Source organism: Colletes gigas, unplaced genomic scaffold (genome assembly GCF_013123115.1).
Source record: "Colletes gigas isolate AHSC1104 unplaced genomic scaffold, ASM1312311v1 Colletes_gigas_Sc00027, whole genome shotgun sequence".
In the NCBI taxonomy this organism is placed as follows: Eukaryota; Metazoa; Arthropoda; class Insecta; order Hymenoptera; family Colletidae; genus Colletes; species Colletes gigas.
Window position 1 is genome coordinate 2598204 of NW_025106656.1, and position 15879 is coordinate 2614082.

Consider the following 15879-nt stretch of genomic DNA (forward strand, 5'->3'; position numbering starts at 1 on the left):
ACTGAAAGTATAATTTTAGGCCAGAAATGTCTGCCCATAATTTCATGTGTATGTTTAAAACGTCATAACTTCTGAACGGATTGGAGGATTTTAATGTTTAAAAATGCAATCGACGCGTATTTGGATGAAGAATATGTAGAAATTCCAAAATTATTCGAAAAGTTGTTCCTTGAGCCCGAAAAGTGCAAAAACCCCCATAAGAGTGGTCCAATTTTCAAACGTCCATAACTCCTACAATAGTGAATATATTTCAATGAAATTTTTCTCTGAAGTAGAGCCCATGGGTACCTACAAAAAAGTATTAGACAACTTTTCTATAAAAATCAAAAACGAATTATTACGAAAAATCGACAGGGGTGGGTGCCGAAATTTTTCGGTGAAAATAAGAAATTCTAAATCGTTCTGAAAAAATTATTTTTATCTAAGGGGGTCGATTACAATCATTTTTGGTGAATAGACATACCCCCATATTCCTACGCACTTTTGAGAAAAAAATTCGGGTAGGTGTGAAATTTTTCGACAAAATTGAAATATTTCAAATTGTTCTAAAAAAATTACTTTTGGTTACAGGGGTCAATTATAATAATTTTTGATGAATACACATACCCTCGAAATCCTATGCGTTTTAGAGAAAAAAATTCGTGCAGGTGGACAAATTTGATCAATAATTATGTTAATAACTTTTTAACGAAGCCTCAATCGACAAATTGGTATTCTTGATTTTCGTCTTATTTTGGCCTCTAGAATCTGTCATTAAAATTTTTCCCAGGGGTAGCTGAACACCCTGTATAACGGATTCGCGACTCGAGAAGGATTGGAAAGATATAATTCGTCCCTCGGGATGTATAACACTGGGCAACCCCCGTAAATGTATCGAAAATAAGGTCTCGCGAGGAATTCTCGGCCTACCAATGCCAAAAGGTTCTTCTCCACCCCCGGTTTGGATGTTTCGGAAGACTAAAATCGCTTCACCATGTGGTTACATAATGATTCCGTGCATCTATGCCACGCAGCTGTCAAGCGTCTTGGCACGCGAGCCAAGATACATACCGCGAATCAGAAGGAGTAACGTGCTTTGTCGCTTGCTCCTTAACTGGCAAGAATCCGTGCAGCTGCATGTATATTGAACAGCTGGAAAGAATACCCCCCACACAGGATTTAGATACTAATCAGAATTTTTTTAAACGGTTACTTGATTCGAGCATAGAGCCACGTGGTGGATAGACGTTGATTATAAAAGGGAAAATAAAAAATTCTCTACTGTAAATTCAGCTCATGGAAGAGTTGTTAATATTATTATTAGAGCACGTAAATTCGAAGCACAAATTTAATTCATGATGGTTCTGTTCGACGGTTGGAAAACGTTTCAGGGCCCAGAGACCTGTGGAACTTTGTTCGAAGGCGTACGTGAAATGTTTAGTTTATTCAATGGGAGTGCATAATGGAGATCTACACCGTGGAACAAAGAAACCCTGCAATTCGACCACGGTTAGAAGTATCCCAGAATTCGCTCTCGAGTTTGCCTTCCTCGTGTTAAACGGCCAACGAATTCGTTTCCATTTAGGTTTGCTTATATTTCATGATTGAAACTCGAAGAATCGATCACGTTATGAAAGCGCTAGGCAAAACGTAATTTGTAATTAATTGCAAGAAATCGAACGATTTTTCAAACTCAGCGTCGCGTAAATTAAATTTGGATTTCCGTGAAGGCTTCCTTTTCAATTTTATATCATAACTCATCCGATGCAGTCTCATACAATGAACCCTCTTCAATGGATGTAACTCCTCTGTTAGCAATCCCTTTCTTTTATTCTTGACAATATTGCCTCGCGCGTCGACTTCACCGTATTCATAAAACGACGCGCCTCGCGACAATGCGAGAAAAATAATCGATATTTGAAAACCGTCGAAGTGGCATTCCTTCTTAAAACTAAAGAAACGCCAACACATTTTTATTCCCGTCTATTCTGGAATCCTGAATAATTCTTATTTCCGTCAACACTGGTCCGAGAAAATAACGCGAGAGGTTATCTGTTCTATTTTCGTAGCCGCGACGCGTCCCTGAATGCTTGCATCCCTTTTTAGACCATCCATTAAAATACCCCAATACAAAAGACAAAGAATTCCTTACTCCTTTTCTTTTCGTCCAAAAAGAAAATATTTCCTCAAATTTTTGAAGAAAAGAAAAGTATTCACTAATTTATAAATCACTTTTCACTTTATTAATAAATTTATCCCCTTCAAGTTTCACAATCATGAGGCTACTCGTCATCAAGCCTCATATATTAAAATAAACACTTTTTTACATTCGTAAAACAAGTTATTCTTTGTAGCCATTCCTCATACGGACAAATTTAAACAAAATGACTGGTTTTCAGCATAATTTATATTTTTTAATATAGAATGAAGATAATAGCCAATTTTACAGTATAAAAATATAGTTTCTTTTATTAAATTGTAGAATAGAAATATAAAATAATAAATGGCTGCCGAATATGCTTCAGGCAACTTTCACGTTTTGATGCTCTCTGTTCGAATCACAAGACTTTACTGATTTAAATTCGTGAGAAGTCGTCTAGGCATCCCCTTCGGTTATGATTTTATTTATTTTACAGTTATAATAAATAAGATGGTGTAAGAAAATCCGAGGTTTTGAACCTCTTCAGACACCGTAAGGCCGATAAGCTAGTGAGAATTATGAACACTTGGAAGTGCCTAAAGCAGTCTCTGGAAGGCACTTTTCAGCTAAAATCATGCCACATCTGCATTATCCTTCGTTTGCAACGACTTTATAGTTTCAGAATTGAGTCTTTCAGATAATACTGTTACAAAAAGACATAAATCGTTCAACCGATAAAATGACCGGTCGTGGTAGGTAAAACAGACTATAAATTTTTCTCAAAAAAGAAGTGAATATTGAAAAAAGTATTATACGTATATTTAAGGAAAAATCGTGAAGTTTAAAGACGATGCAATTACGTTGTATATAGGAAATTCTAAATGATATTTTAAAAACGGCCATTTGACCGGTCGTGGTAGGAATAGTGTTGATATATTATATTAATTGAGCTTCTATTGCAAGTTTTTAGGTCGATTATAAATGGAGGAGTGCGTGAGAAAACTAGGAACAGTTCTCTATTTAGTGTTCCTATAAAAATGTAGTCGTTTTAATCTTTTGTTCGCACGCTATCGCTTCCTGGAGTCGAAGAACCTTCGAGGACACTTCGACTTTCAAATGAAATCCAATTAACCGTGTCGTCGAGACGCCTCTAACGCGGTAACGAAGCGTCGTCTCGTCCTCCTCGATGCTCGTTAATTCGACGGATAGGGAGTTTTCGCGCCAGGTGTGGCGGGAACGAGAGATTATCCGCGTAGGCAACGTTTCGACGACACTGGAGCCGGCCATTTATATATCTTGCAGCGCCGAATTGACTGCATTGTCCGCGATAATGCGATCCCGTGCTCCGTCCGCCCACGTTCTGACGATACACGGTTGATATTTAAGCTCGAAACTGAAACCGAGGTGCTTCCGACGCGGAGTTGATTGGCATAATGTCAACCGTCAACGTCAAGCGGCGACAAGGGTCTTCCCCCGGCCAAGAATCAGATGGGAAACACTGTTCCATTAATCTGGGGTGAAAGTTTCGAATATGACCCAGCAGAAATTAAATCGCTGTCAATTTAAATTTAACCCACATTTTTGTATTTAAGTTTCGCCGAAGCGAACGAAAAACTGTCATCGATTGACAGTGGTCGACGAGTACGTGTAACAATAGAAAGAAACAACGAAAAATAGATTTTTACAGAGCTTTGTGTGTGTGTAAAAAAAAAATGAGCCCAGTGTTCAACAATATCGCGGCGTTACGTTTCATGGCGCCAGAGAACGGACTCGCCAGAAATTTTACGATTTTTATACGTCATCAAAAACCCTTTGCTAGGAAAAAAAGTGATCACGCTAGTAAAACGGTATTATTCTTTTGAATGCAACGTTTTCTCGTTTCCCGTTCCGGATTCTTTGGGGATCATGGCCTTTGAAGGCGCTCGTCAACTCAGAAGAAAAGTAATACTTGTCCGCTGGAAGAGTTTACCTCTCATTTATCGCGAAAAGATCGCTGGTTGTGGCTCTGGCTCGCGTATCCAGTGAAAACCTGGGCGAAATAAAAACAAAAAACAGACGAATCGTAACAGCGAAAAATACGATCTTCGTCCACGGAACTCGGACTTTCTATTGTTTGAAACGGAAAATATTCTTTCGAGAATTATGTGTACGAAGATTCGAACGATCGGGAGACTAAAAGCGTAGATATCGAAGGAACGAAAATTGTATCGATAACCTGATAATATCTAGAACGAAAATGAACATGCTGCATTAGCAGAATTAAGATAAAACAGTTAAAATGTATGCTCGTAATAACGAACCTTTCAATAAAGTTTACGACCATCCCTGGTCGCTGCTTCGGTTGCAATATCGATACGAAAAATAACAGACTAAAATTGTAAAATAAACGTTGATAGTATCGAGAAAGAAATGAGAATTAAAAAAACAGTTGCAGATCAAATTATTGAGACTTACGGGACAATTATGGCGTATTTATTTGTACCAGAGAAATTAAAATATTTATTTTCTCTGTTCATTACAAATTACGAATTATTTTGACCACTTTGGTAGTTCTTAAAAGACACTATTAAAAATAGCCAATCTACCTCGGTTTAAAGGGAAAAGTTTCTATTTTTTTGGGCCCTCAATTTGTTCGAAAATGGTTTTTTAATTAGTTACAGGAACAAGAAAGTGAACTGTATGAAACAGAGACAATTGTCCAAGTTGGCTGGTTGTTATTTAATAATTTATGAAAGCAGTCGGGGGTTAAGAACCACTGGAGTATTTTGTCTTGTCTGGCAGTGGAATGGGCGGCCTTTAATCAGACGACGCCTCAGCGACCATGAGGGTACCTGCACTTATCGTTCGATCCGTTAGCGATTTTAATTGGCGCTCGTCGCAGGAAGAACGTTACGTGAACGTGAATAAACAAACGAATGGGACCCGGTACTCGCAGCTGGTCTCGTTTTTCTGTCATCGATTTCTTTCTTATTTCTTTCGACTGACGTAATCGCTAGTTATCGTGTTATGTAGTCCAAATAAAGTGTTACTTTTCTTCTCCTATTGAAACTAACATTAAATCGTTTGTTGATATCATATTAAATTTGGAGAAGAAGAACGAAATAATTCTACCATATAATTTGTATCGTCAATTGTTTGCAATATTTGATATTCGAGCAGCGATATCTGTCCGATGGGCAATTTCTCATCAGACATCCTCAACGAGGATAGTAAATTTGCGGTTTCATCGAGGAAAATTATCGAAGGGACTTCATTACACTCTATCGATTACCGTTAACCACAACTGAGATTTTCGTGGCGTCATTATCATCCGAACCGCAGTTTCTCCGAACATGGTGCATTCACGAAGTCAGGACAATTGGGACCGCGATAACGTTCGATCGATGCTCCTCGCCCGAAAAAAGAGTTGTTCCGATTCGTTTCGTGGACTCTAGATTTCACGCATTAATCAACCCATAACTTTCAGTTCCCATGACTACAGATAATCACGAAAAATTCGATCAATTTTTTAATTTTATTTTCTATTAGATGATTCATCCCATCCGTGTTCAATTATTCCTGTCAATTGCTGTCTTTATAGCAGCGATAAAGCCTCGTGCACATTCGCTAGACCTTCAAGGATAATCTGTAAAATATATTCGTGGAAAAATGGCGACGAACGCGCGGGATAGGTCTCGCCATAAAGTGCATAGAAATCATTTGTACGATTGCTTCGTGTTCGCGGGAAACATTTCTTAGGCTCGTGGAGAGCATGTAGAGCTTCAACCGCGTGACGATTATCGATCCCCCGATTGCATCGTGATTTCACATAACCGGTACACGCTAACGTTCGCCATCGCGCCCCGTTTTCATCGTTTCACCCGATTGCGATAATTAGCCCAATTTTCTATAATTTTTTCATTGATCCCTGACAAGATAATAGGTAATAGAAATTGTATGGCGAGCAAGTCCCTGTCCTCTTTATTATATAATCGTGCCTCGACGATGGATATACGGTTCTGATTGGTTGATTGCGTGGACTCCCTTGTTGCCCGCCAATACGCGCCGATATCCACCCGCGGATTGCTGATTATTCTTTCTAATTACGATTTTCCGGCGATAACGCCACTTTTTAATCGTTTAAAATTCGAAAAAAAAAACGCAATTTGTTTCTTTTATATTTCATAGCGTTACGGTGCTCTTAATTTTCTAATAACCGAATATAATTTCCATTTTGAGATTTTTGAAATCACCTTTATGTATCAATTTCTATTTTGTTCACTGTCGCTGATGCATCACCGTGTGGAGTTCAAGGATGTTTTTAAATTTCTTTTTTATCCTGGGATGGACGAACGCTGTAAAATGGATGAGAACTCCGTTGGTCGGTGCACGAGGCTCGTAATAAATCTGATAAATTAGTCGAACCGAAAGGCTAATCCAGTAATGTATAGTATTCCTTGAACCGACATGTGGAAATCCCGTGAAAGAACAGCGGAACGCGAGCTTCGTTATCGGCTTGCACCGGAGCTATAAATACGGATTTGATTGGTCGATTGCCTTTGTTTCAGCAGATTGCATGCGCGATCGCGACAAAAGAATTCTAGGAAGCGACAATTTTATACACCCAGCCACTTTCGCGTCCACATCATTACGTGCACGACAGTTTCGAACAAATCGACCCTGTTATTAATTACAACCGTTCGAATAAACAAGAACCAGCCCTGGACTTTCGACGAGAACCGTCGAATACGTCTTCCGCGACTCCGTGGCTCCCCAAACTCCGCGTTGAATTTTTCATCGGAAACTTGGAGGATCCTCGGTATCGCGAAAAGTTCTCGTCGAGTTGGGGAGGAGGAGGTCGAAAGTCCGCAACGATTCCGCGGGCAAACAGCGCAAAGAAGTTGATGGGAACGAAAATGATTGCGTCCAGGCCGTGGTCCCACGACTTTCGAAAATTCGCCATATTTCGGAAATAGGACGCATTCGGGGAAATGCAAGAAAACTCGTTGCCAGACGACAGAAACAAATTCGCAGAGGCAATTTCACGGGCGATCGCGTCCGAGGCGGGCCATTTTTGGATGCCAAACGACGATAAACGTTGACGCTGGTAAAAACATCATTACGAAAGCGCTAAATGGATGTTAATTAACGACTTCGATTTAACGAAGCACTTCCATTTATTAGCTGGGAAGCAATTTCTTCGTATCAAATATAGTAGCAGGTCGAAGGATTTATTTCATGATTGAAATGTACGCAACCTAAAATTTGGGAAACATTATGAAACTTTGCGTACAAGTAAGCCACAAGTAGACTGCAGAATTAGTGAAATGGGAACTTTGTGTAAATATAATAATTCGTATCTTACTTTAAGTATTTCTTACATCCACAGTCTACATCCCATTAGCCATAATTCGCCATTGAGGGGTGAAATCAATCCCTTGTAGAATTATTTTTCTCGTCCGGATAAGTCGGGAACGGATATTGAGAATGATTGAAGCGAACAAAGTTACATGTTTCTTTCGTTTCTACAAGATTCTACAATGGGAGGGGGCTGTTATTTAATTGTATTCTCAAAAGAATTCCGAGACCAGTAAATATCTGGGTAGCAAAGGAAACACTTTTAATTTGAATAACGAGCGATTCGAGGAGGGAACGGGAGGTAAGGAACGAAATCGATTTGCACCGTTCAGGGTTAAGAGTTTCGTCCATCTTGGCGCGTTGCTTTTTCTCTCTGGGATGTTCGGTCGAATAACAGTGATCCAGCCGCAGTGTATTCGTCGCTAGAATTGAATCAACGACGAAAGGTCAAGCGTCGAGTGTTCGCGATCTTCCCGATGGATCCTCATTTTTGTCTTCTCTTTCTTTTTTCTCTTGGCTTTCCCGGGGACTGTCGTCAAACGCGCGAGCAACGAAGGACAAATTGGAATCTTTAGATGGCCCTCCAAGACTCTCGAGAAACGACTCGCCTCCGCCACTCGATATCGAATATCCTTTTTTTCCTCTGTTCCGTGACTGATCGAGTCCCTGGCCCCGCGGAGAATTCCCTCCAGGGTCGTTCGTTGTCCCTACGAGTATTTTACTCGCGGCGCCACCGGCAGCTTCGACTAGTTTCTCGCCCTTACGCGACTAAATATCGAAATTTTTAGTATATAAATGACCGGAGTTCGACGAGATTCTATTTTTATTTCCCCTTTGAAGTCCACTATGTAAGACGAAGGTACTGTACTTTATTATCTTTCTTTATTAACGTTCCGCTGGCCACCAGACACACAGTAAAAATGATCTACCATAGTTACCCTTGTCCCACTTCCATTACGGTGATTTATCTTCAAGGATTAATTCTAATGCTAGGGATTCGTTGAATCCGCAGTTCAAAAATTACGCGACGAATTTGCACGGTGACTGATTTCGATAAAATAAATATTCTTCTGGTTTTACATTCATTGTTTCGGAAATCGATTAAGGTCTATGACTGAAACGTTCGCAAATAGCGTCGGAAGTAACGGAGTCACGTTAAAAATTGATGCCCGTAGCTAGCCTTGAATCGATCTTCGTAGACAACGACCCTACGCTCGTGCACACAGACTTTAGTTTCACTTTCGTCAACCGTTCTCACGATATCAATTTTTCATCCCCCGGGCTCCTGTTACTGGCAGGGATTCGAATAAAAAGAAAAGATTCGTCAAATAAACTCGGTCGAGATTTACGATACCGATCACAGCAAAATATGTGGACAGAATTTTATCGGGGAATCGCGTTTAAGATGGCTCGATGCATTCGAGGGTGAATAAGAATCAATACCATCATTTGTAAGAAACTATGTAAAACGTGGGGTGGGTGGTACGTAATTGGGGCTTATAGTCTGTCGTTTGGGCCAATTAGTGGCAGCAAAGAAATGAAAGTAATAATAACGTTTCTCCTCTGTTGCCCTCGAGCCGTTTCTCAAAGTCACACAAAAGGAGAGTGGAAACGTATTATTTAATCGTCGAAATTCTGACAAAATTTTATACATAGTTGTCTGTCATCCAAAAGACAATCGATACCTTCCTCGACAAATAATAAAAAATAAACGAGTGATATCAAGGTCCTACACAGCCACTGTGCTTCAAACCCCTTCGACTATTAACAGAATTTTAGAAATTTAGAAAATAATGAAACGACTCTACAAATGTAATTAACTAAATAATATTAATCGAAGCGTATACGACCACTAGCCATGATTATTATAACGAATTAATAATCAGAAACTTAAAGGGAAACAAGAAAAATTGTATTTTGTTAAACGATTACAAATCATGGATATTATTGCTGACTAATTTCACGTGTGATTAACTGATTAATCGTTGCTATTGTTATCATTAATCAAACACGGAACTTTTATTATTGAAGCGAAAAAGTAATCAATTACTGCTCGACTCTTCTCGATGTTATAATGAAATAACTTCAACCCCTCTGCTCCAGATCAATTAACCGTTTGCGGTTCGAGTTATTATCAGCTAGACCACACGCAATCAACCACTTTTAACCATATCGTGTAACTCATAGACGTCTCGGTTATGTCTTTTATCGTTTTTCATTTCTATCACACAAATTTAAATTCACTCGAGAACCACATTAGATAGTTTATTATTCCTTTGAACGGGAATATTAAACTTCTTGTCATTTTTCAACGCTCGTCAACGAATAAAAACATTTTTTTAACCAATGGGGATTTCGAGTGCCTCCAACGTCACAATTTCACCGTTCGAACGATCCAATTTATGAAATTCTCGTACCAGCGCGAATTTTAATTGGCGGCTAGTTGGGGCTAATTAAACCAGAGAAAAGCTTCGTCGCGTCGAATGGAAACGAATCATGATCCCCTCGTCGCCGTTCCACGACGAAATCGTACTTTTCTTCGGGGGTGGGGGGGGAAATAGGGAGGGAAAAAACAGAAGAAGCTAGCACGAGGCAACGTCGTGAAAGAAAGAAGCCTGAAAATATTTTTCTGCTTGGCAGGGGGAACATGAAGTAGCGGACAACGGAGTTCCATTGCCCCGAAGGGCTTTAAACCAGCGACAGAAAGGGAGACAAGCCGACATGGAGAAATACGGCGTGGAATTCCCGAAGCACGAGTGGAGCCACAGGCTCAGTCTTCGCGCCAGTCGAAGGAGTCATCAGGTAAGGACTATTTTCTCGCCAACTTCCCCTTAGAAACTCGCCATCGCGAGCAGGGGAGGGCAAAATGTTGCACGCAAGAGAATTCTCCCCGTACAATTGTTAGGGCGTTCGCTAAGGGTAGTGTAATTTCAGCGAAAAGGTTCCATTTCGTAACTACCAAATATCATTCCAAGCTCTGTCGGATGATTCTTTCTTTCAGTACGTTAAAAAAAAGATTCGAGACACCGAAGTCCAGAGTTACAGTTATTTTAACACGTTCGCGAATGGTAGAAATTTTAATGAATTGCATAAATGGACGGGTGATATATTCTCCGGCCATTACATTGAAGTGCATAATAATTTCAAAAAATATAAACTATAGAGAATTGAATTCATAATAAAGTGGCTTATAAATTTGTATGGTATAGCATTCATTTTGCATCTCAACGAAAATGAGTGTTATACAGTTGATTGAGGCATCGTTAAAAAATTAAATTAAAAAATTTCAAATCATTCACGGAAAAATTATTTTCGATTGCGGGGGTCAATTACAATCATTTTTGGTCAATAGATACACCCCCGAAATTCTACTCAGTTTCGAGAAAAAATTCGAATTCGTGTCAACACTTTTCGTCGACAAAAAATTTTTTCAAATCGTTCTGAAAAAATTATTTTTAGCTGCGGGGGTCAATTACAATCATTTTTGGTCAATGATATACCCCTAAAATCCCACGCATTTCCGAATAAAAAATTCGAGTAAGTGCTGAAATTTGTCAGCGAAAAAAAAATTACAAATCATTCTAAAAAAAAAATTCGGTTGCAGGGTTCAATTACAATCATTGTTGGCCAATAGATACAACCCCGAAATCCTATTCGGTTCCGAGAAAAAAATTCATTGCTGAAAATATAATGTCTGACCAGGAATATTTTACTTCGAAAAACAAAAATTTCAAATCGTTCTAAAAAAAATATTTTCGTTTGCGAGGTTCAATTACAATCATTTTTGGTCAATAGACACACACCCGCAATCCTACTCAGTTTCGAGAAAAATATTCGAGTAGGTGGATAAAGTCAACAAAATTAAAAATTTTCAAATCATTCTGAAAAAATTATTTTCAGATGTGGGAGCCAATTACAATCATTTTTGGTGAATACACATACACACGAATTCCTACGTACTTTCGAGAAAAAAATTCTTTACCGAAAATATACTGTGTGGCTGGAAATGTTTCTATAACTTTTTAACGAAGCCTCAATCAACAAATTAGTATCCTTGAATTTCATCTTATTTTGGCTTCTAGAATCTCCCATTAAAATTTTTCCCAGGTTTGGCTGAACATTCTACATAATCTTTAGCCATTGCATAGAAGTGCATATTAATTTCAAAAAATAAGAACTGTATAGAATTTGAACTGTAAAAATTTGGATGTTGTAGCATTCGTGTCCGCGAACGTGTTAAATACGTGATAAACCACGATTCTAATTGACAGAAAAAGTACAAGTTTAACCAGATTAAGAAAAATGTTTGTCAACCGTAAGAAATTAAAGGATCAAGGGATCGTATCGTCCATCAGAGTAGGATGGATCGTTCGGCTAGAAGGGCGATGAAAATGCAGCTAGGACGGGACGTCATTTGAATTATCGATCTCCACGCGATAACCAAGTAACATAGTTGCACCCTATGGCAAAAGCGCACCGGGTAGCGTTTTATTTTACGTTGGACTGTTATTTAAAAGAGCGAAGCACGCGTAGGGCCATCCATTATTCAACCGTTCGTTCTTCGCTACAAAATGCACTGTCACGCGTTATTACGTCGCTTCTACGAATTACTGAACGGCAAAGAAGGGATGATCTCGTTAGGCGAAATTAAAATCGAATCCCTCGGACGTCGCGTAAACACGATCGCCGTGAAACTTCGCAGCCAATTAATTCATCAAACACGCGTGTTTCGAAGTCGATTAATCGTGAAACGATCGAAACGAACGCAACGGCGTAGAAAGAACAATTCTTTCGTTCGACGGGATACGAAAACAAAATGAAATCAGTCGAACCGAGCGTCTACAGTCTTTAATAGTATACTCGAATTTTTCGTTATTTTATGAAACAATTTAAAGACTATAATTTTGAAAATGGTATTAAATAATTTCAAGCAATTTAATTTAAATCAGAAAATGGAAAAGACACTGCAATTATTATAATTTACCGAAGCTCGTTTGCCTCGACGAGTAGCGATCGCAACGAGAGGAGACGGAGAATCGGTACTCCTTTAATGGCCGCGGATTAATTTCTTTTTACATCGGTTTAATTGGAAATTATCCTTTGTCGTTCGAGTGCTCAGGAAACGAATCGAACCGATAGTGAAATGGGTAAACGAAACCGATCGCTCGGAAAACGACTAATTAATCGTTTCGGCGATCAAGCGACAAACCGTGCAAAGGATTCGAATGGTTCTGTCAGCTTCCATTCCCGAGGAAAATCCGCGTTCACCGGAGTATCCAGGTATTTAAAGTAAACTCCCACGCGCTCGACAATTTCGACCACAGCCGAACGAGGATCGGTCGTGTCACCGAGTTTTCGTCACTCTCTGTTTCAACGAGCAATTATTGTTGATTACTCGGTCGAATTTGGAGTCAGGCGGCCGCAAAATCCGCGGTCACCTTTTAGAACTGTATTCTCTAAATCAGATATGCGAAACGCGAAGCACTAGAGTGTCTTTCAACGAGGCGTTTTTATTCATTTCCTTTGTCCTCGATTCTCTGGTATGAGCAATCTGCAAGGGATGAAACCATATATTATGATTTTTGACGATTCGAATGTTTGAGAAATGTTAGGAGGTTAATTAAAATATTATTTGCTCGGTAAACGAAATACACACATTTCGCTGGCCAACTCGAGTTGTTTCCGGTCGTTTACTACGTTGCGAAGGTCTTCGAGTCTCCCGCGACTGGAAAATTTCAATGTAAAAGAAAAGAATTTTGGCAAATGAAAGAAATGCTACACTCGAGTTGACCAGCGAAGGGCTGTATGTAGGCCAAATGTAGGCACCTACAACAACGGCCATCGCTAACACGCGGAACAATATGGCCATAAAGCAGCTGCAAACCAGACGCAACTTCTTGTTGCGTTGATAATCCGGAGTTCCGTGTCTTCCTAGGTAAATTAACGCGGCGTTCGACTTGGGAAGGAAACCTCGTCCACCCTCGCCAGGGTGGCCTGGGACTTTCCTCCACCATCGAGGTGAAGGAGGAGTTTCCTGTCGAAATGGGGCAGGAAAATGGGTCCTCACAGAGGAATCTGAAAACCACCCCCAAACCACCTCTTGGTGGGGACCTAATCTGAGGAGGAAACGGACTCCGGATACGACAATCACTCCGAGTTTGCCTTTTGAGAGAACAACTCTCTTAGCTTGGTTTCTGAGAGACGAACACTCCCACTCTTAACTTGTCTTTTGATCGAACAACTCTTAGTTTATCCTTCAAGAGAACAAGTCTCTTAACTTGTCTCCGAAAAGTTTGAACGCATTTGTTAAAGTAGAACGGGGGAACAGTTCCTCGTATAGTTAATCGCGCTCAATAACACATTTATACAGTCCACTTTATTATTGTTGAAAAATAAACATCTAAAAAACTCTCAAATCACGAACCAAATACATTTCAACCCATTATTATTAGTATTTAAATACAAAAAGTGGAAACTAGTGGCTCGCGATAATATGAATTTCCGCTTCTTAAGGAGAATCGGAATCGAGAAACGGGCAAGGACGTTTTAAAATTACGTGGATAATCATAATTATTAAACGACATTCAGCGTACAAAGCTAATCGCGACGCAATCTCTTTACCCGGCGATTTGACAACGCGCTGACCATGGATATTAAATTTTCAAACGTTCAGCGCTTCCTCGCAACCTTTTCAGCGCTTCGTGAATTTTAAACGCGGACTGGCCATTTCCATAATGTTAATCGTGCGGTCGCGCGCACCTGGATCGCTCGAAATCAACGAAAATCATTGTTTAACGACGAATCATAGCCGGGCTAGTTCGATAGAGAAATTCTATTACAGATTTCAGCGAATATTGCACGCGAGTTTGACCTACAACTGGCGGATGATGACGTATAAATTATGATTATTCGTTGAAGCTTCCAGGTACGATCCATACATTATTAACGAACCCCGAACCAACCGATTAATAAATCAGACTTCGATGATCCGTGTATTGGTTATTGGCTATACTAACGGATGTCAAATAAACTCAATCAAATTTATTTTGATTGACACATTTTCTCAAACCGTTCATTTTCGTGCAACAATATTACTAAATTATAATTTTAGAATTACTGCACCAATGGAAGAACATTCTCTTTAGTTTGAGAAAGGATGTCTCGTCGAATAAATTTATTTTTGTCCGTTAAATTTTCCCGGGATAAATAGAATGAACGGCAAGGAAAAATAAAAAGAATTTTAGTAGCAGAGTGTCGAAAGGTAGTTGGAGAGTCAACGACAATGCTGAACGGGGGAAACAATAGCAACTTTCTGCTACGTTGCGCGCCATATATGAATTTGAGTAGATAGCAGAACTGTATGAAAATTCGTGCCAGGTGATACGTTATCGGGCTTCCACGCGGATAGCGCACAATGTGAACACGTCGACAAAGAATTCATTGGATAGGCAACTGTTAGGAGCGCCCCGAATTTCAGCCAGCCTCATCAACGAACGATAACAGCCCTCGGCCATTTCTAACCATAACTCGATGTTTCTCGAATTACAAATCATTAATTCCACATCATAGTCGAATCTTTGTGAAGTACTAAAATACGATTGGACACGTTTGGAACTCTGAAATGTACCGTAATTTTCAAAACAAATTCTTGAAAGATCGTGCTATCGAAATATGCAGGAAAGCTCGATTTTTGGATCCTGTTATGCCCAAAGTTCCCTTAATTCGACCTCGTCGAAATTGGCTTGGTACTCGGATACCGTGAACGTGAAATTCCACGCGTTGGCGGCGGCGGTACGGTTCTGCCAAAACCATTCCATCATCAGCGACACGAGTTTCCCGTGAAAGCCCTTTATTCCCGGGTAACGAGGTCCCAGGGCGGCCGTTCTTCATTTTTCTACGTCGTCGAGCAACCTGGTCGTTCTTTCATTCCCCGCTACGTCCGACATTTGCATCGGGACGCAGTTGAGAAAATTTTATCTTCGAATCTGTACCGCGATCCCGCTCGACATGATTTGATATCGATCCCAAAGATATTCTTACTTCTTGTTATGACACGTGTCTGAATAATGGTGCAAACTAAGTAGCAAAGTAGTTCAAGGTACGTAAAATATTTAGAAAATACACTTTTGATTTCTTTTAACATTAGATTTACGGAAGTCGTCATTTCGACAGGATCCACGTTCCATATTTAATGTTACAGAACTCATAAATATATTTTTAATCTTGTCTTAATTAAAAGACAAACTATATTTTAACGTCATCATCGATATGACGAATTTCAATAAAAATCCAGTGTTAATAATCGCCTTGTGTTTGAACGATATTGTAAGACGCTCGATCGGTTAACTGTCGAGACAAACGGTCCGCTATAGTGATCCGTGATTCCTCACTGTCTCGCAGGAGCCGCGTATCGCAACACGAGG

The 15879-nt window shown here is 39.7% G+C and overlaps 1 protein-coding gene across 1 annotated transcript in view; it reads left to right on the top strand.

Moving 5' to 3' along the window:
* LOC122401699 (adenylate cyclase type 6-like) overlaps positions 1-15879 on the top strand; it is a 77856-nt gene that overhangs the window by 2760 nt on the left and 59217 nt on the right. Inside the window, exon 2 of the mRNA XM_043404006.1 lies at positions 10097-10258. Coding sequence (XP_043259941.1) covers positions 10178-10258 — 81 coding nt within the window. The 5' untranslated portion in view covers positions 10097-10177. The remainder of the gene's footprint in view (positions 1-10096; positions 10259-15879) is intronic.